Consider the following 25,518-nt stretch of genomic DNA (forward strand, 5'->3'; position numbering starts at 1 on the left):
ACCTAACACTTTTCACACGGCCGTGCCCTGGAAGAACAACAAAACTTTATGCATGTTTATCGCATGCAGGATAACATAGAAAAATAGTGCGAATGATTTGTTTGTTTTGCATACATGTTTCAAAACAAATGCACTAAACGAGTGATAATAATTAAATCACAGCCTTCCGGCACTGAAAGTGCGAAATATAAGTTCAGCAGGACGCACACGAGATCAATAAATACCCACAGTTGCACAGACTCCTGAGAGTAAACATAACCTCCTGCCGACTCGAATTTTATTTTGAAGCATGAAATTACCATAAGTATCCACGCTCGTCTTCGTTTAAGCCTCAAAATTTTGTGATCATATCATTACCTGAAAAAAAAAGAAAAAGGTACTGATCTGATGCTAAGGGTTCTTTTGGTGGAAAATTATTGTATCAGAATGTTTTGCCTGGGAGTCTGTGTCTGGCACGCATAAGTTAACGCCTGGTACGCTTGCTTCAGCGGGCGGAAGGAACACACGAACGCAAGATGCAGCACACACGTAACATTCATTCAATAGGCTATTTTAGTAACAGGAACGCACGGTAAGATTCAACACTTATTACACACGGAATGCGTCCTTCCTTGCTAAGCTTTCCGCTCACACTACCGCGTTTACAAACGTCTGTGCGGCGACCGTCTATTCGCTGTAGTAGTGGCGCTTACAGTACCGGTTCTGTTCGACGCGGGTATCGGCGTCCCCCGGTCTGTGGTCCGTCGATGCGATCTGGTCGTCATCAGTCGTTGTTAGTGTCCGGCGTCACCGATGCCCCGGCCGACGTCACGAAGGCACGGTCGCTGAGGGGCTGTCGCGCTCCGGCAGAGCGCGGCTCGTGCCGGCTGGCGCTCCCGGTGCGCGCCGGCCCAGCGTAGTTCTCCGGACGGGACGGTGACTGGCTGTAGCCAGCCTCCGCGCGTCCACGTTCAACGGCACAAACGCTGGCGTGTCCTGGCAGGTAGGTCCGGGCCAGCGGTAGTTCCGGGGACGTCGGACATCTGCTCGCCGAGCCTGGTACTCGGGCGGGACGTCGATGTGTCGCCTAGGAACTGGGGCAGGACCCAGAGAGGCGATCTCCGGCCGTCTTCTCCTGGAACGCTGCGCCCTGGCCACCACGTCCTTCCCTGCGCGCGCCCCTTCTCCAAGATGGCGGCTCCACGCGCTCGCTTCACTCCTTCTTCCTCGTCTTCCTTCTTTGTTGGCGCTTGTCACTCTTGACAATGGCCCCCCTGTTTTCCGAGTTTTCGCTCCGCGAAAACTTCCCTCACTGCTCGTCACCTCTTGGATTTACACGGACACTGCACTTCACTTCGTCACACCACATATAACTTCATTCGCCGCTTCGTTCACCCATCACTGCACTTCACCGCACTTCACTGCACTACACCACATATAACTTCACTTCGTCATTTCTTCATTCACACATCACTACACTTCACCGCACTTCACTGCACCCACGCGCACATCACGTAGGCACGCAAGTTTCTGCCGAGTCTTAACAATACGTCAATGTCAACGACAGCAGCATTCACAAGGCGTTGTATTCCGCGAGTGTTGGAGGAAGACTCCTCAGAAGCGCTAAACACTATATGCATGCGCAGCATGCTGTTTCCAAGTATGATTGAATACTTATTTGGTGTTATTAGGTAAAACCAACCTGTTCAACAAAGTCAGTGGTGTCCTTCGTGGCACGTTCACTCACGTTGTCCGCAAACTCCAGCCTACCGGTTCTTGTCTGACCTGAATACAGTCAGACAGGAAGCTCTTCCCTGGCGCTGGATCTCGACGCCGGCGCCTCATCGAGACATGACCTCGGGCAGAATGATTTGGATGACACCAGGGGTTGGCGCGGGACCCAGACTTGCATGCCGAGGGCTTGTCAATGTTGTCGGACACAGCGATGACACGTCTATTGCTCTTCAATTCTTGAGCCCGTCTTTTCTCACATACGCTCAATTTAGACACCATGCTTGTCATCTTCACCTTCTGAGGGATCATTTCTGTTGTTGGGATGTCTGCTTGGTGTGGACTTTCCGCAACCAACTCTGCGATGACCATTCGTGTGTCCTTTTGAGACGGTTGCTCAATAATAGGCGTAGTCCCTAGAGGTACCTTTGATACCAATCTTTTTGGTGTGGTTCTCTGGCATATGTCACAAGATCGCACAAACCGTTTAATGTCACTTTGCATGCACGGCCAAAAGAATTCTTCTGATATTCGGTTGGTCGTCTTTCTTACTCCTTGATGGCCAGCCATTATAGTGTCGTGCGCCAACTCGAGGACTGCTCTTCGTAAACTCACTGGCACTACTAGCTGTCGTGTTTCTCTTCCATCAGGGGTTCTGGCTATTCGGTACAGTAATTCTCCAACCTTCTCAAACTTATGTACGACCCGGCTCTTCTTATTCTGAATCCATTTCCCTAACATTTCAAAATAATGTCGCAGCGTACTGTCCCCTTCTTGCCTTTTCTTCATTTCCGTCGCGGTAATATCGATGCCGGTGCCTGAAGTATTCTTTATACCGACATCTTTCCTATCCTGGTTCCTTGTGCTTTTCTCTACTGACAATATGCTAGCTTCTCCGGTGTACGGATCCGAACTTCTTTCGTTATCTCTGCCCCAGGCTTTGGTGGATTCATGCTCCATCCTACATGTAATCTGGATATTGGGAAAACTCCAGAGGGGATCTGGATCATCCGCTCTTCTGACTCCTGGCACATTCCCAAGAATGACGTCGTAAAGCGGTTCTTTGACGCACCGGGCTTCAATCCAACCGCAATAATAAGGCGTCAAAAGCAACACACGAGCCATAGGCATTCGCCGTACTGTACCATCCGCCAATCGAACTGGTGTTTCTGTACCAGTGATATCTCTGTCCGACACCATGGATTGCCTTACCAGAACAATGTTGGACCCAGTATCTCTTAGTACCGACACTTTTCGTCCCTGCAGCATTCCCACTACTACTGGCATCGAGGTTTCCGGGTCTTCTGACCTCGGAGCCGTCGTGACAGCACTTGCCTTGTCGCTGGCCTCCTTCTGTTCTATTCGCGTACTGTCAACAGCAATGGGATTTTCGCTCGCAACAATGCAGGCAGTCTTATTTTCTGACTTAGCTCGGCAGGTTCGTATTGTATGTCCATGCCGTCCGCACCCCTCGCACTTCAACGTCGAACTGCGAGTACGACCCAAGGGGCAATTCACAGCCCGATGCCCTATCCTGTCACACATAAAACATTTGATTGTGCTTCGAGTCTGTTCTCTCTCATCTGGTGTCTTTTTACTTCCTTCCCCTTTCCCAAATTCTTTTGGCCTTGGGCTTCTAAATAGCGATCGGCGTGTTCAGATAGTTCCGCCACCGTCCTCAAGTTGCGCTCTTTCAGGAATATTGCCACGCCCTGATGACATGATGCTAGGAACTGTTCTGCAATCATGTTGTCCCTCAAGTCTTCGAATGTCTTCTCTATGTTAGCCATCTCCAACCAACGATCAAAGTAGTTGGAGATTCGAGCGGCGAATTGCTGTCCTGTCTCGTTATCGTGTGGCGTGGAGCTTCGGAATTTATCCCGGAAACCTTCGGCCGTTAGTCTGAAGCGTTGTAGGAGAGCCTTCTTTACCTTGTCGTATTCTAGTGCGTCAGTCGCTGACATCCGGCTGTACACGGCCAATGCTTCCCCCACGAGACACATACTCAATCCCGTCGCCCAGTCACTCTTCGGCCAGCCTTGTCCAGTTGCTATTCGCTCGAAACGCTGCATGTAGGCATCTAGGTCATCTCGCCTTTCGTCAAAAGGGGCGATAAGCTTTTGGGGACACACTGTCGCTATTCTCTGAGGAACCACGTCTGAGCTCCTGTTTTCTGCCTCTTCTCCACTGTTACTCATGTGCAGCTGCAATTTCTTTTCTGTAAGCTCTTTTTCCAAAATCAAATTCCTATACGCACGCTCGTCCGCATCCTTGGCTCTCTCCTCAGCGGCCTTGGCTCTCTCCTCAGCTGCCTTCGCTCTCTCCTCAGCTGCCTTCGCTCTCTCCTCATCTTCCTTCGCAGCCTCTCGCGCCTCTGCGCGTTCTTCTCTTAATCACTTCTGTTCCTCGTGATACAGTGCTATTATGGCCTCAGCCGACATGCCCGCGGCACTCCCTGCCGTCATCAAACGTTCAAGGTCCATTCTGCTGCTCAAGACACCCCGAGGCACGTGACGACGTTGAGGGGATCCTGGCAGGCTCGCCAATCTTGTCACGCATAAGTTAACGCCTGGTACGCTTGCTTGAGCGGGCGGAAGGAACACACGAACGCAAGATGCAGCACACACGTAACATTCATTCAATAGGCTATTTTAGTAACAGGAACACACGGTAAGATTCAACACTTATTACACACGGAATGCGTCCTTCCTTGCTAAGCTTTCCGCTCACACTACCGCGTTTACAAACGTCTGTGCGGCGACCGTCTATTCGCTGTAGTAGTGGCGCTTCGACGCGGGTATCGGCGTCCCCCGGTCTGTGGTCCGTCGATGCGATCTGGTCGTCATCAGTCGTTGTTAGTGTCCGGCGTCACCGATGCCCCGGCCGACGTGACGAAGGCACGGTCGCTGAGGGGCTGTCGCGCTCCGGCAGAGCGCGGCTCGTGCCGGCTGGCGCTCCCGGTGCGCGCCGGCCCAGCGTAGTTCTCCGGACGGGACGGTGACTGGCTGTAGCCAGCCTCCGCGCGTCCACGTTCAGCGGCACAAACGCTGACATGTCCTGGCAGGTAGGTCCGGGCCAGCGGTAGTTCCGGGGACGTTGGACATCTGCTCGCCGAGCCTGGTACTCGGGCGGGACGTCGATGTGTCGCCTAGGAACTGGGGCAGGACCCAGAGAGGCGATCTCCGGCCGTCTTCTCCTGGAACGCTGCGCCCTGGCCACCACGTCCTTCCCTGCGCGCGCCCCTTCTCCAAGATGGCGGCTCCACGCGCTCGCTTCACTCCTTCTTCCTCGTCTTCCTTCTTTGTTGGCGCTTGTCACTCCTGACAGAGTCATTTAAGATATGCTGAAGGCAGGAAAAAAAATAAAGGCTAGACAAAGATGCACATTCCCTTTCCACAAGCACTTATTTTTTTTTCATGGCTTGCTCTGTGCCATCGATTTCATGATGCAGGGCCAGCTGTGCTTTCGGGATGTTTCAGTGGGGAAAATAATTGTTTCATTTTGATCCAGATCACGTGGTGTAGCTCTCTCTGGACGCAAAGCGCTTGTGGCAAACCATCGCCGCAAAATTTATGCGCGCAGTCGGGTGCGTGCAGAAAATTGTACTTTCACAGTGCAGCAAAACGGTCGAGCATTGTGCGCTGTACCCCTCACCCATTGTAAATTTTTTGCGGTAGGTGGTGTCTGCAATTAGCGCCACAGCGCCCCCACGTAGCACTGTGGTTGTCTATAGTCGGTGCGCCGTGTTGTGTGCCACGTGCCGCTTGAACACGACGCACTAGCTGTTCCCTTCGACCGTGTTGCTGTTTTGCTGGTTTCATGACAATATGAGTGAGCCAAGTGGAAAGCGAAAGCAAAATGCCATCACATTAGAACATAAGGATACTACCGTAAAGGCTGTCGTGTTAGGTGCTATAAAGTTGCATGTCGCACGCTCTGGAGGGTCATCTACTGCTGTTTTATTAACATTTCATCGCAGACGTGACTGCGCAATGGTTCGGCGGCTGGCAGAGCCGTAGTCTTCTTTGCACATTTAATATTATAACACCGTTGGGCGTATATTGCAGTAATGGGCAATAGTCGACATTTCAAAGTAATAAATATAACAAAGTAATTTTGGCTTGCCCTTCAACTTCGTTACGACGAGGTATGAGTGTATAACGAAATTTCACTATGCAATAAAGTAAACTGCTGATTTTGCCGACTTTGTTACATGGAGGTTTGACTGTAAATTTCATTTAGCATCTCGATCCTTGAATTCTCTGAAATGGTGGGGTACTATAGATAGCCCTTAGAATGCTATGCACTCTGAGCACCTTACAGATATGTGGAAGAGGTGTGACGTTAAGTGACAGAAAGGTGGCAGTATGGTTCAGAGAGACAACATGGCTCGCTGATGTTTTAGTTGAGATTAAGAGGAAGTTGGGCAGGTCATGTAATGCCTAGAGTAGATAGCGAGTCATCTATTAGACTTATGGTTGCCAACTCTCGAGTGAACGAAGTAGGCACAGGGAGCGCTGGCCACTAGTCCTGGCATGTAGTCCTAGCATGTAGCAATTTACCACAGGAAAGGTGCAGGCTGGCATGGCTGCCAATACAGGCAGGTACTGTGAACGGTTAGGGTAGGGCCTACACCATGACTAGAACCATGACAAGAACGAAAACACCTGTATGTTTATGACAATGCAACAGAAAACAAAAGTGAAGAAAGACAAAATAGAAGAACATGCGACTGAGTGGCCAGGCATTATAAGAAGGAAATGTGGTCTATTGATTGTTATTCAATAGAAAAAGGAAAAGTCGGGACATTTGGCCGCCTCTACTCCGTGAAGTCGGGACTCAAGGCATTTGCACTCAAAAGTTGAGCCTGTGCCGCTAAATTCGGAATAGTTGGCAACCCTGTTAAGACTAACAGAATTGGTGCTGAGAAAAGGGGAATGCAGTGTAGGATGCCAGTGTAGGATGTAGTGCAATTGGATTAGGAAATTTGCTGGCATGGTATGGAATCGGTCATTGCAGGATGAGGGTAATTGGAGACTACTGGGAGAGGTCTTCATCCTGTAGTGGACTTGCGATGATGGCGATGACGAAAGCGACTAACTGCACTTTGTCTCTGTGTCTCCTTCCCCAGTGCGTGCCAATCTTGGGTCGCGGTTTCGACTCGGGCGGCTACAAGTGCGAGTGCCTCCAGGGCTTCGAGTACCCCTACAACGACCCCATCACCTACTTTGATGGCCAGATTGTCGAGGCTGAGTTTGAAAAGGTCATCGAGGACAACCCCAGCAAGTACGACACGCTCAAGTGCCGCATTGCAGGGGCGTCGACTGTGTTCTCGAGTGCAGTGCTGATCGCAGTGGCTGTGGCACTGGTGCGGACTTTGAATGCTGTTTGAGCCTTGGATCTCAGTTGCGAGGTGCTCTGTGAAAAGGACGTGTCAGAGAGCGATCAGAGCAGCCATTGTGTTGAATCAGATAGATCTTGAACATTAGTTTCTCTCTGTGCGCTGTCCTCTTGGCTTAAGTGGACTGCAAGTAATTTGTGTTCAGCGAGATTGAAGAAGTAGTGAGCTGCTGCGACTGAACGGCGCTCGTGGTTGTGCAATGGAAATGCACTTCAGGACACAAACCAGCATGTTGTGATAGCTGGCTAAATATTTTTGTCATTGAAATATCTATAATTTCTTGGAAAGGCTAGAATTAATATCGTCTGCCTAGCAAAGGACAAGCATAGCAGCTCTTCTTCCAGCATAAGATCGATTTTTTTTCAAGCGAAGCTTGTATACGCTAGCCTGCACCGGCAATGTAACGCTAAAACAGATCAGCTGCTCTCAGAGCTGCGCGCATGCACGGATTGCTATAAAAAGAAAAGAGAAAGCAAGCAATAGACCCATGGAACAGAGAATCCTGCTGCGCTGCCGCACTACTGACTTCATTCTCTCCGCCCGTAGGAGTCGTGTGTCTAGGTAACGTGAGAGGAACGAGTATTTCTCGTGTCAGAACACCATCGGAGCTGCAATGGGACGGCTGCGTGCGTGCGTTCAAGCAAAGAACAGATGGCGTTTGTTTAATGCCACCGGGAACTCGCTCTAGAAAGGGCTCATCATCGACGTGCCAACCTCGCCGTGAGGGAGCGCGAAGCTGAGGCGTTACGACGGTGCTGGTAGTAGCATCTGACTAAAGCCATGTTTACTGCCAGAGGCTGTAATTTAAAGTCTGAAGGTCGCAACAGCTTAGCAGCTGCGTTAGGGATTTGAAATGCTGTGGACGTGTGAAGAAGTAGGGATGAATGTTGCTAGCACATGTGCAGCAGCGTGGCTAGGAGGGAACAGAGGAGAGTGGTGCAGGTCAGTGGCAATGAAGCAGCGTCAAATTAGGATGGAGACGAGCTGATGGCTTGCTGCGTGCCACCACATTGCAAAAGAGCACGAGGATGAGTGATAAGCGCGGTGTTTGCGCTGGGCCTGTTGTTTTTGAGAACAGTGGAGAACAGCAAACATATGACAGCGGAGTAAAATGCGCAGGCCAGGCCTGCCACACTTCAAAACTCGGACTTCCCTGTTCTAAACATTGCTGTGCTCAGTGCTCGACTTTGACTCCAGAATATAGAGGGCACTGCAGCCCCTTAAGAGAACAGGGCTTCAGTAACCCTTCTGTGCAACTCCTACGTTCGTAAAAATGGTACACCCGTTGGCGCGTCATTTTGCTACATGACAGTGACCGTCCATCCTGTGCATTTTCTTAAGATGGTGTGCCTGGTACATTCCTGTCGTGATCACATCCCATGGCATTCCAGATGGGGAAGTATCAGGTGCTAACACACAGAAAAATGTTGGTGCCCTTTGGTGATTGTCTTGTCCCCAAATGGTAATAGTCATTAACCTTGCGTGCATTTTCTTTATTTGACACTCACTTACTTTCATATCAAAAGGGCTGTGTCACACTGATACACGCATGCCACTTGTGACCTGAAATTACCAGGAGCTCAACATTGAAGGAAGGAAGGAAGGAAAGTGGAGGGGTGTTCCTCAAGCGACTCCTCACGTCGGGGATCGCCGAGAAGTGCCATTGAAACCTGAATACTGCGTCTATTGTGAGGCAGCAACACCATCAATTTTCTGGAGTCAAAGTGGAGTGTCAAGTGGAGTTACATTTAAGAGCATGGGTGTAAGCCTCAAAGCAAAGGCTGCACGCCGCCTGAAACACAGCATGTAAAAATCATGTAATAGCAAGTAAGCTCAGAAAATTATTACTCCAGGAGCATTGAGGCGGAGCACACATATTAAGCACATTGTAAGAGCAGCTTGCCATGCACTAAGGCAGCTACCACTGACACGGTTTTTTGTGTGGCGAGCAAACAAAGGCTGTCATGGTTTCTTGTTAGTATGTGGACTGCTTTGAAGAGTGACTGTTTGTCACATAGTGAACCTTTGAGAGAGTCTCGGAACAGTACAAAGAATGGTCTGGCATATTCAAGCTGCCATCTGTGTTGCGAGGAGGCAAGAGCATTCATATTGAGAGGGCTGAGGAGTGAACAAGGGTATAACCGCAGACGGGGTATGATTCGTATTTGATGTCCTTTGTGCTGTTGCTTTGACAGCAGTTGCGCAGACAAGGAAGTTTGAATTCAGTGCCTTTCTGGTCGGACCAATTCGTGCCATTGAGGATACGTTGTTTTGTTTGTTTGCCTGGGGCAAATTTTAAGCTTTTAGAGTGTGGCTGTCATGATTCTTTGTGGTTTATTATAACCCCCCCCCCCTTTTTTTTTGTTGGTAGACGCATTCCGTCCACATTACATCACGTGTGTCGTACCTTACCAGTTGCATCGCAGTTCTAGAGCTTGATAATTACTCTGATGAAGCAACAGATTAAAAAAAAAAAGAATGCAGCCACCATTTTCAATGCTTAAAGCAGTGTCAGTTTTCATACCGCCTTTTCTGCAACTCTGAACCTCACATCTTAATCAAGTGAGCATCTAAAATGTTGAAAAGGCATTCTTTCAGGATTTACCTCGTTGGTACATATCACCCGCTTTATTATCTTCATTTTTTCACAGCAAGTGCCTTTGAGTGAAGTCAAAGGATGCGATCTCCTGAATGGAGTACCAGGGGCACTGTTTGCAATGTTTATCGATTGTGTGGTTCCTATTGACCATGCCACTCTAGCCGTCCATTTTTAACTGCTACCAATCCATTATACCCGGTGTAAATCAAAAGAGTCGTTTCATCACAAACTTTCTTTTAAATGCTTGTTTAAAAAACTATTTCTGATATTTTTCTTTTCTGGCAGACTTTAACTGTAACTTTCTTTTATGGTGTGTGTTTCTGATGTACACTTACTTTTTACTAGCCTATTTTTATACATATGGCTATTTTCTGTGCTCTTGCAAGTTGACCAGCTGGGGATGTTTATGTACATATTAGCCAAGACTACTGAATAGGGTGAATCTCAGGCACATGCCAGTGTGTGTGAAACATGACTTGTGCACTTTTGTATGTGATGCATGTGAAATGCCTTCACTTTTCTTATATTATCTGTGACATTCCATGAGCACCTCCTACGGTGACTCAGCACCTGTTGAGCACGAGGTCGCGGGTTCGATCCCTAACTGCACTCTGATGGGAGGCAGAATGCAAAAACATCCATGTACCACTCATTTGGTGCACTTCCAAGAACCCCCAGATGGTCCAAATTAATGTAGAGGTTCCACACGACAGCGTATGTTCATAGCCTGTCTTTTTGGAGGGTCAGTGCCCTCCATTGCAGTGTTTGTCATACATGAGCTTTATGATATGTAAGGCTGCATCAGTTATTACAGTGCTTGGAAGAAAAATAACTGCAGTGGGACTTCAGATCATATTTGTGATCGGAAACAAAATCTGGTTATGTGATATTCATGAGCTATTATTGGTATTGAACTGGTCTGTGTTTGGAAACCTGTGGATATTTATGGTTTCTTGTTTTGATGGTGGGTTTTTCTCTGCTGTGTGAATATCCATGAGAGCATGCCTCGTTTTATTTTTGTCATTATTTGTTTTGTTGTCTCTTTGTTTCGAGATCTGCATGGCTTTATTACACTGTTCTACCTTTCCTTGTGCCCAGGTTGTTTGCTAATGCTGTTCGTATGATGCAGACAAGATTGTTTATGTTAATGAAGATCATTCTCACATAACCGAAAGCAAGATTTATGGGTTCTTGTTGCATTTGTAGAAGTTGCAACACATGGCAGTGTTGGTATTCTCTGTCTACCATTCCTATGAGGGTAACTTTTCTACAGTCAGTTGTGTAAAGAGTGCGAGATGATTCAACATTTAGACATTGTAAGAGTTTTAGTGCATGTTACACAATACTTCTGCTAAAACTCATAATGGTGTCTGTGAACTGTCAAGCTCAGACACCTGTACTGAATTTAGTAAAAGATACAATTTGAACGCGGACGTACTGACATGATTCGAGCAGTTTTCACCCAGTGTGTTAACCATCTCGTCTGTGTTCCTGCTGGTTCTTCCCCTAAACTCGTTGTGCATAATGAATTAGCCCGTACTGCCACTGTACTCAAATCTGTATTATGTAGTCCACTATTAAAGTGAACTCCATCAAGTATTTGGCTGCAAATTACACCTAAATTAGAACTTGAATGTACGCAGACTATTTTTGTTGCAAGCATGTCAGCATAGTGGCATCCTATCAGCAGTTTCTTTTCTTCCAGTAAAGCAGAGGTGCTTCAGTTATATTGTCTTTATGTAGCTATAGGTGTTCTGTTTAAAAGGTTGAATGGTACTGTGCACCTGCATGTCTAGGAAAAGAAATTGCTCATTATGAGTCCAATCAGTTTAGCCGAAATAGTTTTACCTTTGAGGTACAGGCTGAACTATTAAAATGTTAGACCCTTGCCCATTTTTCTTGCTAGAAAATCAGGTGCATGTTAGATTTCTATTTTTTTTAGGAGCTTTAATGTGATTTCAGTGTAAGTTTTCTAGTGTAGAAACATTGAAAGCAGGCACGCGTTTATTACGGGGGCATGTTAGAATCTTGAAAACACTGCCAAAATAATCAGCAGTGCGTTTCAGTGTTGTTGTATTCATCTTGTTTAATTCGACCAGTTCGGCTGGTCCTGTCAGGGTCAAATTAAGAGAACTCTTTCAATAGGTGAAGCGCCAATAGTGACGGCACACAAGAAGAAATACAGACAGGACAAGGACAAGAACTCAACTGTACCAATAACAGTAACATAACGCTGTATTTCATAGCTGGGCAGTACAACTTTGATTTTGTTCAAGTTCTATTGCACTAATGCAATAGTACATGACACGGTAGACACATATTTACCTTAAGTCCCAGTAGGTATGAGTGTACACCAATGACCTGTAATGTTGCCCATGTAGCAGGAATATTTGTGCTCAGAGAATTTCTGCTGAAAGGTCGCGACATGTTGATTTTAGGATACTGGAGACTCTCTTTCACTGCTGTTGCTGCTGTTTCACTCTGCAAAACTTGTGAATTGTTTATGTTGTCTTGTTCTTGCTTTCATTCCACTCTGTTGGCTTTATAATTATCCCTTGAATACATTGTGGGGGTTAGTGAAGCTTAATTTAGATAGGTAATGAGAAAAAGTAGATGCAGCAGGAATGGAACGGGTAATAGGCAGTGAGACATTTCATGCTGCAGTCGTGGGGGTCAGTGGGAATATTATAAATCCTCATGGACATTTTGCATGCTGTGTTCCTGTGCTTGCAATGGCATTCAAGGTATCCCGCAATCTTTTCTCAATTGATCTGCTGCTTCTGAGCACAGATTTCTCAGTGACGAAGTCATCTTCTGGCACAGAGGAAAAACAAAGGTTTGCAGGCAGGACTGTAATGTATTGCTCTACCAAGACTTAATGTCTGCCTAATGTGTTGCTTCACACACGGAGTTTTATTTAATTTTTTCTTATTTGCCTAGGGGTTGCTATGTGGCATAATGTCGGAAAGAAATTATATAGTAAGTATGGAGGCCCGTTTCATATAGGTACTGCAAAAGTGACCTATAAAATGTATTATCAGGGTTGTAATGTGGGATCATGCATTCCATCCACTTCTCTTATGACTGGTGCAACAATTCTTGCTGCTATAACACTTGGTTTGTTAAATGCGTGACGAGAATCTCTGGAACCAAGGGTATTGATTTTTAACGTATCCACATCCTCTAGCTGGATTTTCTTGTATATATATCTCTGTACTGGGAGTGCTCTCTGAATAGTGCTGTACACCTTTACACAAAATGGCAACACTGTATGTTGACTTCATGCCCTTTCTCTGTCACCATCATTGAAATATACAGGGTGTTCCAAATACCATGCATCACAGTTTTAAAAAGGACGGGCCATTCTTCGCAAAGATGACAAAAGTGCATGTTGTTTACAGTCGAGTAGAGCAGCCGGCAGTGTTTTCTTGCAGTAGCAATTATATGAACACTCCTGCCACATTTCTGCCGTCGGCGTTGCCTTGAGGTTCTGTATAAAATTCAAGGGTAATAAAATTGTCACCGTACGCCATATGCTGTGTGTGTGAGTGAAAGTGTGCGAGGGTTAGTAGGCAATCGCAGCTGAATCTCGCACATGCAGTGATGGAAAGCGGGGAGGAAGCACGCCGTCTTGCGCAAGTCCCCGGCGGGAGGGGGAGAGGCGGGGTTCTACTCCAGCTGGCCCTGGCGGCTGCGCGCCCAGCCTGGCCACTGTATCTTAAAAGCCGTATGCAGCGGGCACAGAGTCAGTGCTGCGCCATGTTTTTGCAGCGCAGTTTGCGTGGATGCAAGTGGCTGCGCAAAGGTCAATTCGCTCGCTGCTGCTGCCGCGCTTCCTCACTCCAGCTTCTTGACAACGAGTTTCTGCAGTCATCGAGTGAGATGCGTTCATCTGGGCTTGTGCGTGCGTGACACCATGCTTGTTAATTTAGCTAGTATGCCTATGTTTACAAGTTTATACGGTCGATAAAACTACTCTCCCTTTTTCGTATAGCTGTCCACTAACTTGCTATTGCAATCAATGCTTCTGGGCGAAACTGCGACTTTTTGTCGATGCCATTTAATTTAACAATTAATTTTAAATGAGCTAAGTTATTAATTACTGCAGCCCTGAATGCAATGCCGTCAGGGAAGTATTTGTAGGAAATTGAAAGAAACTTAAAGCTGGCATGTTTTCAGTCGGGTACATTTTGGCCATTTATTTTTTTGCGGCTGATAAAAAAAGCCCGCTAGAAATGAAAAGATATCACGGGACTAACTATCCACCCGCATCAAAAAAGCAATGCCCTCAAAAAAGCTCCATAGCAGTTAGCAAAGCTGCCAATGTTTGTCTTGTAGCAACACCAATTTCTCACACTGTGGCGGCTGGGTTGTGACAAATCGCCTACTAACTCCTGTGGAGCTTGTTTGAGGATACTGCTATTTGATGCGGGTAGACGGTTAGCCATATGACATTTTTCATTTTTCGTGGGCTTTATTTACCAGAAAGAAAAAATAAAGGGGGCAGAAAGTACCGGGTTGGAAACATGCCAGCGTTAAGTTTCTTTCAATTTCCTACAAATTCTTCATTGACAGCAGTCATTCATAGCATTAAATAAAAGAATTAGTTGATTACAATGAATTATTAAATTGAATGGCATCAACAAAAAATTACTGGTGGCTGCTGTACTTGAGTGTAAACAGTACGCACTTGCTTATCCTTGCGTAGAATGGCCTGTCTTTTTCAAAAACGTGATGCATTATAGCTGGGACACCCTGTAAAAAATATTCTCTCTGTATTGGTTGTTGACTTCTGTAACTCCTTATATAGTGATGGAGCTAAGCGTGTATGCATGAGATTGTGGAATGCTTTAATTTTGCTTGGCTGTGATTCACCACTTCAACAGTAGTATAAATAGGAAGTTAAGAGTCTATTGATCTGCACACCTTGTGAGGTGAGACGGGTGTTAGGCTGTGTTTCTTTTTTTTTGCATTCAAACTGTGATTTGTTGTTACATGTTGCCCTGAATTGCATGGTTCATAAACAGACATTGATTTAATATGTGTCCTATGCTTTCAGTAATCGCAAGCTTTTTACTGCATTGCGTGTTTTAAAACATTCCATGACATTTTGTCCCATTCTTTGACCTTCCAATGAAAGCACCACTTCAAAAAGGAGAATGGGCATTTCCTGTGTAAGGAATGCACAATTTTTCACCATTCCATCCTTTTATGTGAGGGGACCAGTGTATTACAGTGGCAGCATTGGAGACCACTGCTGTTGAAGACAAGTATATTGTGCAACGTTGTAGTGCACCAATTGTAGTGGAGCAGCATAATCACACCAGATGGATATTTAATGTTAAGCAGAAGATGCATGGTACAACGTAGCAAGGCAGAAAGTTGGGTAAGTTGGTTCAAGTTCATGGTGCAAAAGGCGCACCTTTAACACACATGGATAGAAGAAAAGACAAGAATGAGCGCTTGTCCTTGTCTTTGCTTCTGTGCGTATGTCTTAAAATGTTGCGCCTTTTCTACCATGGTACGATCCAATGTCTGATATGACGCCAACATGCACGGAGTCTTAAAGATGGCTGCTCTTAGTGTTTTAACCTTCCAAAAGCCTGATAGGAACTTGCTGGATATGGCTGTCAGTGCAACAGCTTGTGCTTAGATTGCATATGCAATTGTAACGTGTGTCTTCTGCTTTATGTGTCAGGTGCTGCTTGCCTGGTGGAATGCACATTTATTTGCTATGAAAGTGTGTGCCCCTTTTAATAGCTTCCTTTCAGTGTCTCGTAATATAGTGTGTCAACCATAAGCGAGGTGCCAACTACTGTCTTGGTAGTTGTTACGGAATTGCTCAATTGTGTGAGTGCCCAATAGCTTGCCATGCCTTAGTATTGTGCATACTTGGGAAGTTATGTTGAAGGAGTTGAATCTTGGGCTGCATATTGGAATGATCACTTTCAGGCACATTGTTTTCAGCAAGTGCCAGTTGGCTGAACCAGTGGAAGGTGCCGTGACGAAAGAAACTTGAAGGCGGCTGTATGTGCTGTCGGCATTTAATATTGCAGAATTTTGTGTATTCAATTTACTCATAATTTAGATGACTAAAATTTTGGGATGCAAGTCCTTCGCATCAGCGATGGGTCTTGCCGAATATTAGGTTAAGTGAAAACACCGCTGATTGTGACTGTTCCAAAATGTGTGCGTGCCTTATGGTAACCTTGATCATATCAATTTCTTATGTTTTTGTCTGTACATCTACTGATCCATTTGCTGTGCACAACAATACAGTTCGCGAAGTTTGTACGAAGGAATAAATGACTTTAAAATTGCTGCTTGTGTGATGTGGTTCTGTACATGGACTAGCAGATACACTAGAATTTCATTAAATGGAAATTCAAGGGTCTGGAGAGATGTGTTGTGATTAACAGGAGTTCCATTTACCGAAAAAGATGTACAGAGGTGCAGCACTACATTTAGAGAGCTTTTGTAAAGCGCAATGAAAAAATTAGACAGAGAAACAGCAGGACGAGGGCCTTCTCCTATCGTTTCTCTATTCCTCATCTTCCGGTTGCACTTTAAAAAAAAGTTCTCAAGATGAATATCAACCATCCTGTTTGTCCATCTTGCTGCACTATACACTTAAAGCTCGATATAGCAAACTTCAATGTAACGAAATTCTCGATATAACCAATTAACTTTTCATAGCCTCTTGTCCATAGAACACCACGCATCTAGAACCTCGATTTAACGAATGCGTAGGCTATTTTAATATAACGAAATTTCGCTTCTGCCGCAAGGGAACGCCGAGACAATAAATGGAAACTTCCGCGGACGCAGACGGTCATATGGTTATTACAAGCGGCTGCTTCAAACGCACCTCAAAAGAGCGAACGCAGAAGTGAAGCCGCATTATGTTCCGTATAAAGTCCAAGTACGATAAGATCCTATCGCGCCCCGCGCACTTTGTGCTTTACACTCTAAAGGCACGTTTATAGTCCGACGTTATCGGCGCGCGGGCGATCGTCGTTCGCGGTCAGTCACGCTACGTCGGTTGCGCTGCGCCAGCCGAGATGCCATCCCCTCTATCGGCTGCTATCTTCGGAGCATGCGCAGAACGTTCGCCAAGTAGCGCGCCGTCCGCAAAAGCCGTCTGCGGAGTTGTGTTGGCGCCTTTTTCTTCGCGCGCAATGCATTGTGGTGCGAGAGTTCCGCCGACTCCGACGCGCGAATGGCTCAGGAGCCATATCGGCGCCGGGCCCGTCGGGGCGCGTCGGAAGCAGCCGGTGCGCCCGACTATAGACCGTTTTTTCGAAGGCGCCGCCATATTGTGAATTCAGTGGCGCCGCCTATGAGCAGCGCCATACTGGCTTGGGTGAAAGCGGTCTTTTGCAGGGCAGGTATACGCTCGGCCGCAGGTTCCGGCGTTTGTTTTCGCGGTCGTGCGGTCTGTTTAGTATGACGTGCGTCTTCTACGTGGTAAACGGTTCTGTGAGACGTGCTGAAGTGGTTTAAGGCATCATGGCCGGAATTTCTGCTAGCGTTGAGGTGGACGGAACACGCAGCGCGATGTGTGCGCGCATATTTAAGCCTACAATCAGCCCCGGAGATCAATTGTGTATTTCTGAATGTTCCAATCACTAATGTTACCTTATTGCAGTATTATCCTCTATTTCTAAGCTGCGGTTTAAGAGCTATGAAACATACGCGACGATCGTAACAGCGTGGGTACCATTCTGCTACGATAGGAGCAGTGATGTTATACTTTGACAAGCGTTCAAACTGTTCGTTGCAGGTTATATTGCGTGACTACTTGGTTCGATGGATGATGTTTCTGCCCCTGAATAATATAGTTTTGGCAAGCAATAGTAGCATACTTTACAGTCTGAATTAAGCTTGTCCAGTAAAGGGACTCTACGAACTGCGCGAGCGTCCTAAGCAGTGGTAGGTGCTGGATTACAGATATCTTCGTTCTATATACCGCATGGTCCAAGCATACGGCATCAGCGGTTATATATTTATAAACGTTGTGCGGCGTGACTATGCGAGGTCGTATTGCGGCGTTAGCCCGTTTTCTCTTGCTTTTTCGAGAAAGAGGATGATAACCGATTTTCTTTTTGGACTGTGTTCGTTCCGTTCTCTACGACGCACTCACACGTACTACGAAAATTCTGTCCTCAAACATAGGCATCGTTTTCTTTTTATGCGATCCCTCTCATATATTATCGCCGTATACAGGCCATAAAGGCAATGTCGAAGTGCACAGCTTACATATGTATCGTGCTGGTTCACCAACCGCAGTGATCGCTGTGTTGAGCAGCGCCATCGGCCTCATGCAGGAAGGCTAGCGTAGACATATGGTAATTTGAAGCCTACTAGGCATGAAATGCGCGAGAACGATGCCGGTGCATCACAAATATTTGATAACGCCTGCCGCTTACATGTGTCGTGGTTGCTTTAGGTGGGCCGTGCACGAGCATGCGCTCTTATGATTTATGTTTTACTCCCTACGCAAAGCTATTAGATAGTGAACAGATTTACCATTTCATGCTGCTAATACAGAGACACCAGTTTTTTTTGTTGAATGAAAACCGATATAAGCAAAATAGTTCACAACACATACACCCACCGCGAGTGATAATGTGCGTACACCGCGGCTGATAACGCGCGTCACATTTTTGCGCCCCCAAGAGATATTTCCGCCTACTGTAGTCACCGATGCACCGAAAAGCTTCCCTGACGAATTTATACGAACGGATATGGCGTAAATTTCAGAAAGTACCATCTAAAACATCTCGAAATCGTTCCGCAGCACGCGACAGCAATACCTTCAAGCAGCGCCGCGCAGGATCGCCCAAGCCAGAGAGGAGGAAAGGCTCTCCGCGCGCCCTATCCTCCTCGCCCGATGAAACGGTCTTACGTGACGTAGCGCGCGCGCGCGGGCGTTACGTCGGACTATAGACCGTTTTTTCGTAGGCGCCGCCATATTGTGAACGCAGTGGCGCCGCCTATGAGCAGCGCCATACTGGCTTGGGTGAAAGCGGTCTTTTGCATGGCAGGTATACGCTCGGCGGTAGGTTCTGGCGTTTGTTTTCGCGGTCGTGCGGTCTGTTTAGTATGACGTGCGTCTTCTACCTGGTAAACGGCTCTGTGAAACGTGCTGAAGTGGTTTAAGGCCTCATGGCCGGAATTTCTGCTGGCGTTGAGGTGGACGGAACACGCACCGCGATGTGTGCGCGCATATTTGAGCCTACAATCAGCCTCGGAGATCAATTGTTTATTTCTGAATGTTCCAATCACTAATGTGACCTTATTGCAGTATTATCCTCTATTTCTAAGCTGCGGTTTATGAGCCATGAAACATACGCGATGCGATCCTAACAGCGTGGGTACCGTTCTGCTACGATGGGAGCTGTGCTGTTATACTTTGACAAGCGTTCAAACTGTTCGCTGCAGGTTACATTGCGTGACTACTTGGTTGGATGGATGAGGTTTCCACCTATGAATAAGATAGTTTTGGCTAGTAATAGCAGCATACCTTATAGTCTGAATTAAGCTTGTCCAGCAAAGCGACTATTTACGAACTGCGCGAGCGTCCTAAGCAGTAGTAGGTGCTGGATTAGAGATATCTTTGTTCTATATAGCGCATGGTCCAAGCATACGGCATCAGCGGTTATATATTTATAAACATTGTGCGGTATTAGCACGTTTCCTCTTGCTTTTTAGAGAAAGAGGATGGTAAGTGATTTTTTTTTTTCGGTTGTGCTCGTTCAGTTCTCTACGACGGGCTCACACGTATTACGGAAATTTTGCGCTGAAAAATAGCCATCGCATTCTTTTTATGCGAACCCTCTCGAATATTATGGCTGTATACAGGCCAAAAAAGGCAATGCCGAAGCACACAGCTTATATATGTACCGTGCTGGCTCACCAACCGCAGTGATCGCTGTGTTGAGCAGCACCATGGGCCTCATGCAGCAAGGCTAGCGTAAACATATTTTAATTCGAAGCATACTAGGCTTGAAATGCGTGAGAACGATGCCAGTGTATCACAAATATTTGATAAAGCCTGCCGCTCAGATGGTTCGTGGTTGCCTTAGGTTGGCCGTGCACGAGCATGCGCTCTTATGTTTTATGTTTTACTCCCTACGCCAGTGGATCAGACAGTGAGTTGATTTACCATTTAATGCTGGTAATGCAGAGGCGCCGGCTTTCTTTGTTGAATTAAAACCGATATAAGCAAAATAGTAAACAAACACGCACCGCGACTGATAATGTGCGTACATCGCGGCTGATTATGCGCGTCACATTTTTGCGCCCCCAAGACATATTTCTGCCTACAGTATAGTTACTGATGCACCAAAAGGCTTCCCTGACGACCTTATATGAACGAACACGGCGTAAAGTTCACTAAGTAAGGTCTAAAACATCTCGAAATCGTTCTGCAGCACGCGACAGCAATACTTTCAAGCAGCGCCGCGCCGGATCGCCCAAGCCAGAGAGGAGGAAAAACTCTCCGCGCGCCCTATCCTCCTCGCCCGATGAAACGGTCTATAAACGGCCCTTAAAAACATTTGCACCCTTTGGGGTGTACATTTGCCACACAACGATAATCGTTATCTGTCTTGCTTGGGGTTCATTTCTTGAAAACGCTGCGCCCGTTACTTTCCTGTCGAGAATGCTATGTCATGCTGATAACGCGCAAGCCGTTTGTAACTTGGAAGTACCGGGCTCGCAGCGTTAAAGGAAATGCGGACCAGACAGATGACGTTTATTGTTGTGTGGCAAATACAACCCAAAGGGCGTCATTTTGTTTTAGAGTGTATAGGTGCAAGTGAAAGTGTGCGTGGGCGAGACGGAAGATGGTGGTTTCTCATGTGCCGCCTTCCCACGCAAGCATGGGCACGTTGCAAGTGCTAGGCGGCGCCCTGTCTTTCCGACCCCTAGCGCCATCTGACGAGTAGTTGCGCGAATGCGGTAGGATGACTCACGGCGTCAGCAGCCCGCGCTGCGTGTTTGGCGCCCTGTCAAACGGTAGCGATGGCGCGAAACAGCGTGCCGATATTAATTTTAGCCGGGTTTCGGGAATTACAAGATCTCCACAGCTTTTCCCATGAAAAGAATTTACAGAAAGGAAGCCGTCTAATTGAAGTGGGGCACGTCTATGACGTGAGGGAAGTGTTGAACTCGCACTGATCGGAAGTGACTGCTAGGTGTATTCCGCAAACGAAAAATAACGCACCAGCGAGATGCGTGAAGCTCAGCGTAAGGTACTTCGTTATATAATCTACGGTGTGGACGCATGAAATTATAGGCGACATTGATTCTTGAAGATCGGCGACAGCAGACAAATCCTAGCGGAGAGCTGCGATTGCCGTGCTGGCATCGCAGGGAAGTGCAAGGACGTCGCGGTAGTTTCCCTGTACATACAGGACGGCAAATACGAATCCAAAACATCTCATCCAAGAACGTGGGGCGTACGAACGACTCGTAAGACCTACCCGAAGTATTCTAACGTTGCTCTCCCCAAACACAAAAAAGGGGGAGGAGCTTACCAGTTGTGTTAGATTACGCTGGGAAAATATTTTCGCCCAAGTTACTGGAAGTGCGATACTTTTATGTTGCGATTTTTCAGTGCGTGCAAAGGAGCTTCCAATAAACCACGCCGTCAAAAATTTTGATCTCAACTGCCCCTTAGTTGATATGCTGGGCGCAGAAGGGTGTATGCCAGCTCAAAGAGCTGCAACCCCTCCTCAAATCTCTCAGCAAGCCCTATAGCGCTCTTTGAATGGGAGAGGATTGGGAAAGAGTTCCACTGCTTTACTGCGATACAGTGTGGGAACAAACTACTTTGTTTGCTGCATATCCTGGTACGCACTGCAGGTGTCCCGTTGCTGCCATCATTGCTGTAAAAGCAAAGAATTCAGCGTTAACGCGCTTGGCATAACGCCGGAACATAAAACAGCTTATGCCGTCGGAGGAGCGCTATCCAGTGTTGACGCCGTTCTGCTTCATACGGTCGGCTTGGAAACCTGTAAATCTTTGTTCCTCGTGAGTTGGTGTACGTGCTGTTGCAGCCCACTACGCAACAGCTCGTGCTGCACTTCGCCATTGCCCAGAAAAGGCAACAGCTACGCGCGAAACAGAGCGCAGACAGGCTTTCCGAACGCAAGCGCGCCGGTCGTATCCTGCCGGTTCCGCGCGCGCCGCCGCGAGGGGCGCCCTTGTAGGCGCGGGAACTACATTCGCAACCTGCCTATAGGAAAAAAGGGAGAGGAAAGTAAGCTCGCGGTAACGCGATCAAGCGCGCGAGAGGCAGGGGGGGGGGGGGACACAAGCAAACGCAAGCTTGTCTCTGCGCGCCCGCGCATGCGCAGACAATGCGGCAGTGCTCGCACGCGTCAAAACGCGGCACGACCTCTGTGAACAGCTGCTCTCTGTTATGGCGCGCGTGGGCCGCGTCAGCGCGCCTGGCTACGCAGCTACGGAGCGGTACGTTCAGCTCTCAGTGAAGCAGAAAAAAAAAAATTTTAATATGGAGTTTTACGTGCCAAAACCACGATCTGATTATAAGGAAATTTCTCCGGGGACGCCGGGAACTTGAACCACCCCGGTTTCTTTAACCCGCACCTAAAAGTACTAGGGTATTGTCGCATTTCGCTCCTATCGAAATGCGGCCGCCGTGGTCGGGATTCGATCCCGCGAGAAGTTGGTTCTTTATTCTATGCCCGCGACATCGTGCTTGGCAGACCAACAACGTAGCCACTAAGCAACCGCGGCGGGTCGTGAAGCAGATTCATATCATGCAAGAAAGTGCTTAACATTTCCATTTTGTGCTGATCCAACAGCTTTAAACATATAGCAATCACGTTTATAGATATCGAAGCATTTTGAAACATTGTGAATAACAAACTACGAAGTGGCGTCTTCCAAGGGGCTCAATGAGAGCTCAGTGAACGCGCGCATGGAAACGCGTCTTTGTGGATGCGAACCACCATTGGTCGCGAGGCGCGGCAGGCGCAAGCGCGTGTACGCGAGCTTGCGCGCGTCCGCAAGTTAGCGTGTGGTTGGTGTGGTTTGGGCTGTAAGTGCGGCTGAGCGCATACGCATCCGCGCACCCCGCTTCAGAGGTATTCTGCTGCGCGTGCAAAGAGTGGGCGTGCGGAGATGGCGTGGCATCGTGTAAGCTGTCTTACGCCGCGTTTAATATTGGAGATTGCGTAATCTCGACTTTCGGCGGTCCGTTGGAGCGAGACGCAGACAAAGCATTCACTCCCCGCTGCCGGCGCTTTTCACGATAACGTCGTCCCAGTGCGGGCGACGCTATCAGCTGCGGGGGTGGAGTGCACGCGAAAGCGTGGCTGGCTTCGCATAATTCGTACCGCTGATGCGAAGATATCGTCGACTTGTCGTGAAACCGTACCAGTCGTCGCCGACTCCCAAATTCATCAGAATAAATTGTTTTGTCATTGAAATTTGCTTTTTTTTTCGATTGCCCGATGATTCAGGAAATTCTGCTGCCCCTTTGCTTGTAAGAAAAAAACGACCGGCAACTGTAGTTGTTTACATAAAAGGTTGAATTTCAATACAACGAAGCAAATTGCCGATTTTACCGACTTCGTTATATCGAGGTTTAACTGTATGTCATTCACCTTCTTAATATTGCTGTAAAAATGTTGAATATTAACTGAAGTGAATGCAGTAGCTAGTTAAAAATAAAATAAAACGCAGCCTCGACTCCAGTTGCCATTACTTTAAGCGAAGCATTCTTGGTACCCGCCCTGGTTGCTCAGTGGCTATGGTGTTGTGCTGCTGAGCACGAGGTCGCGGGATCGAATCCCGGCCACGGCGGGCGCATTCGGTGGGGGCGAAATGCGAAAGCACCCGTCTACTTAGACTTAGGTGCACGTTAAAGAACCTCAGGTGGTCGAAATTTCCAGAGGCCACCACTACGGCGTGCCTTATAATCAGGAAGTGGTTTTGGCACGTAAAACCCCATAATTTCAAGCATTCTTGGCGTGATTGACTCACGAACCATGTGTGCGCGCATATGAAGTGTTCTTTTCGAGGTATAAATATTAGTGCTAAATAGCAAGCACGTTACACGAAGAAAATGATCTTATTTGCAGTCAATTATATAGACAGGCTGGATATTATATACGCAAAATTTACATACAGTACATCGTACATATATTGCTAGTTTAAATTTTCAGTGGTGGATCCATAGTCTGCGTTGCACTATTGGTGTTTCTGATACGTCAGTTTCCTCTAGTGCAACTGCGAATCGAAATGCGCCAAGCGTCTCAATGCACTAGCTTGCCTGCGAGAAAGGGTGTTCTGTGCCACTTGTCGAAGCATGCGTCCGTGGCTTTCGGCGTTAGAGGCCAGATACGCACGAGAAAGTGCCTGAAACTCGACAACAAACCTTCGCTTTAAAAGGAGGAAGTGACAAGGCGCTTGGCGCTTAAAATTTTATTCTGGGACCAGTACAATTGTCGACCAATAACTTAGACTTAGTAGGGACCACCTATAAGTTCAAATAAATAGAAGTCCAAGATAAAGATTTCACCGCAGGCTAATGCACTTGTTCTCCGAGTGGCAATAAAAAGAATAGAACAAGAGAAAAGGCTGCCCCACGCATTGCACACATATATGTTAGCATCCGTCTGTACATTGCCCATCGTTGTGCTGTCACAACAGACAGACGAATGTGTACGGGTAAAATCTGCATTCTCTGTCAACTTGAACAGTGGTCGGCCGTGCTGTGAGAGCTGGTTAATAGCGTTTTTTTTTCTTCACAAGTGATTTTCTGGCACTTCCGTTGCTTCATTGTCGCATTCGTTGGAACAACCATCGAGGGTGGAACTATCGCTCTTTGAAGATCCTAGATTCCGAGAGGCAAAAATTAGTCATAGCAGCCAAAGTTGCCCACGCCGCTATTTATGAGACGTAATTAAAGGAAAACGCTGTGTGCTCTGTGCATGCTGCATGGCCAACAAGGATGCGCTTCTTCAGAGAAGACAGGTGTTGCAACAACAATAATAATAAATGAATAAGTAAATAAAATTCTGATTTTGTCTGAAAAAAGAAAAGATTTCGTTAGAGGTTGATTGTGTAGTTATGTTTGTAGGGATTTGAAAATTGTAACAACGCTAACACATGCATCCACGAAGAGAATTATATAGATAGCGCTGTTACAATATTCAAATCAAGTATGCACCAACTCGCCCAGAAATAAGTTTTAGTGTTTGTAGGGAGTTGGGAACATTTTAGTTCCGATTAACAAATATTTTTTTTTATTGTTCAAATAAACAACCAATTGAGAGCCTGTTCCGTTTCACTTGCATTTCTGTTTAAGGGATCACCGAGAGTCTACTATATATGGGAACGCTCGCAGGAGCTGAAGCATGCTGTTCTAGTGAACAAACTACAATTGAATCTCGATACAGTCTAACCTCGTTATTGCAAAGCCGAAATAAACACGAATATATTTTGAATATACTTTTGTTATGACCAATATTGTTTTATGAGCATGTTATGTGCTTATATGGGCACAAAACATTTTAGACTTACCGCATTATATTCACGAATTCGTCATATTCGTGTTCCTTATGTTATGGATCAATTGACGAACCTCTAATTGGCGAAATCCGTGGTATAACGACCATTTTATTAATTTCCCTGAGACACTGCATATTTTGTTTAAACCATGAATAACATTGTTTCTCAGTTAATACAGTCGAACGCCTCTACTACGAAATGGCCTGTGTAACGAAGGATTCTGTATGCTCCGGTTGCATTCATATCATTCGTATGCATC

General features: G+C 46.8%; 1 protein-coding gene across 1 annotated transcript in view; it reads left to right on the plus strand.

Moving 5' to 3' along the window:
• LOC126522315 (uncharacterized) overlaps nucleotides 1-16,031 on the plus strand; it is a 69,567-nt gene extending 53,536 nt beyond the window's left edge. The window contains exon 12 of the mRNA XM_050171042.2: nucleotides 6,842-16,031. Within this exon, the coding sequence (XP_050026999.1) occupies nucleotides 6,842-7,102 (261 nt within the window). The 3' untranslated portion in view covers nucleotides 7,103-16,031. The remainder of the gene's footprint in view (nucleotides 1-6,841) is intronic.
• Nucleotides 16,032-25,518: the final 9,487 nt, after the last annotated feature.

Source organism: Dermacentor andersoni, chromosome 6, assembly GCF_023375885.2.
Source record: "Dermacentor andersoni chromosome 6, qqDerAnde1_hic_scaffold, whole genome shotgun sequence".
NCBI classification, from domain to species: Eukaryota; Metazoa; Arthropoda; class Arachnida; order Ixodida; family Ixodidae; genus Dermacentor; species Dermacentor andersoni.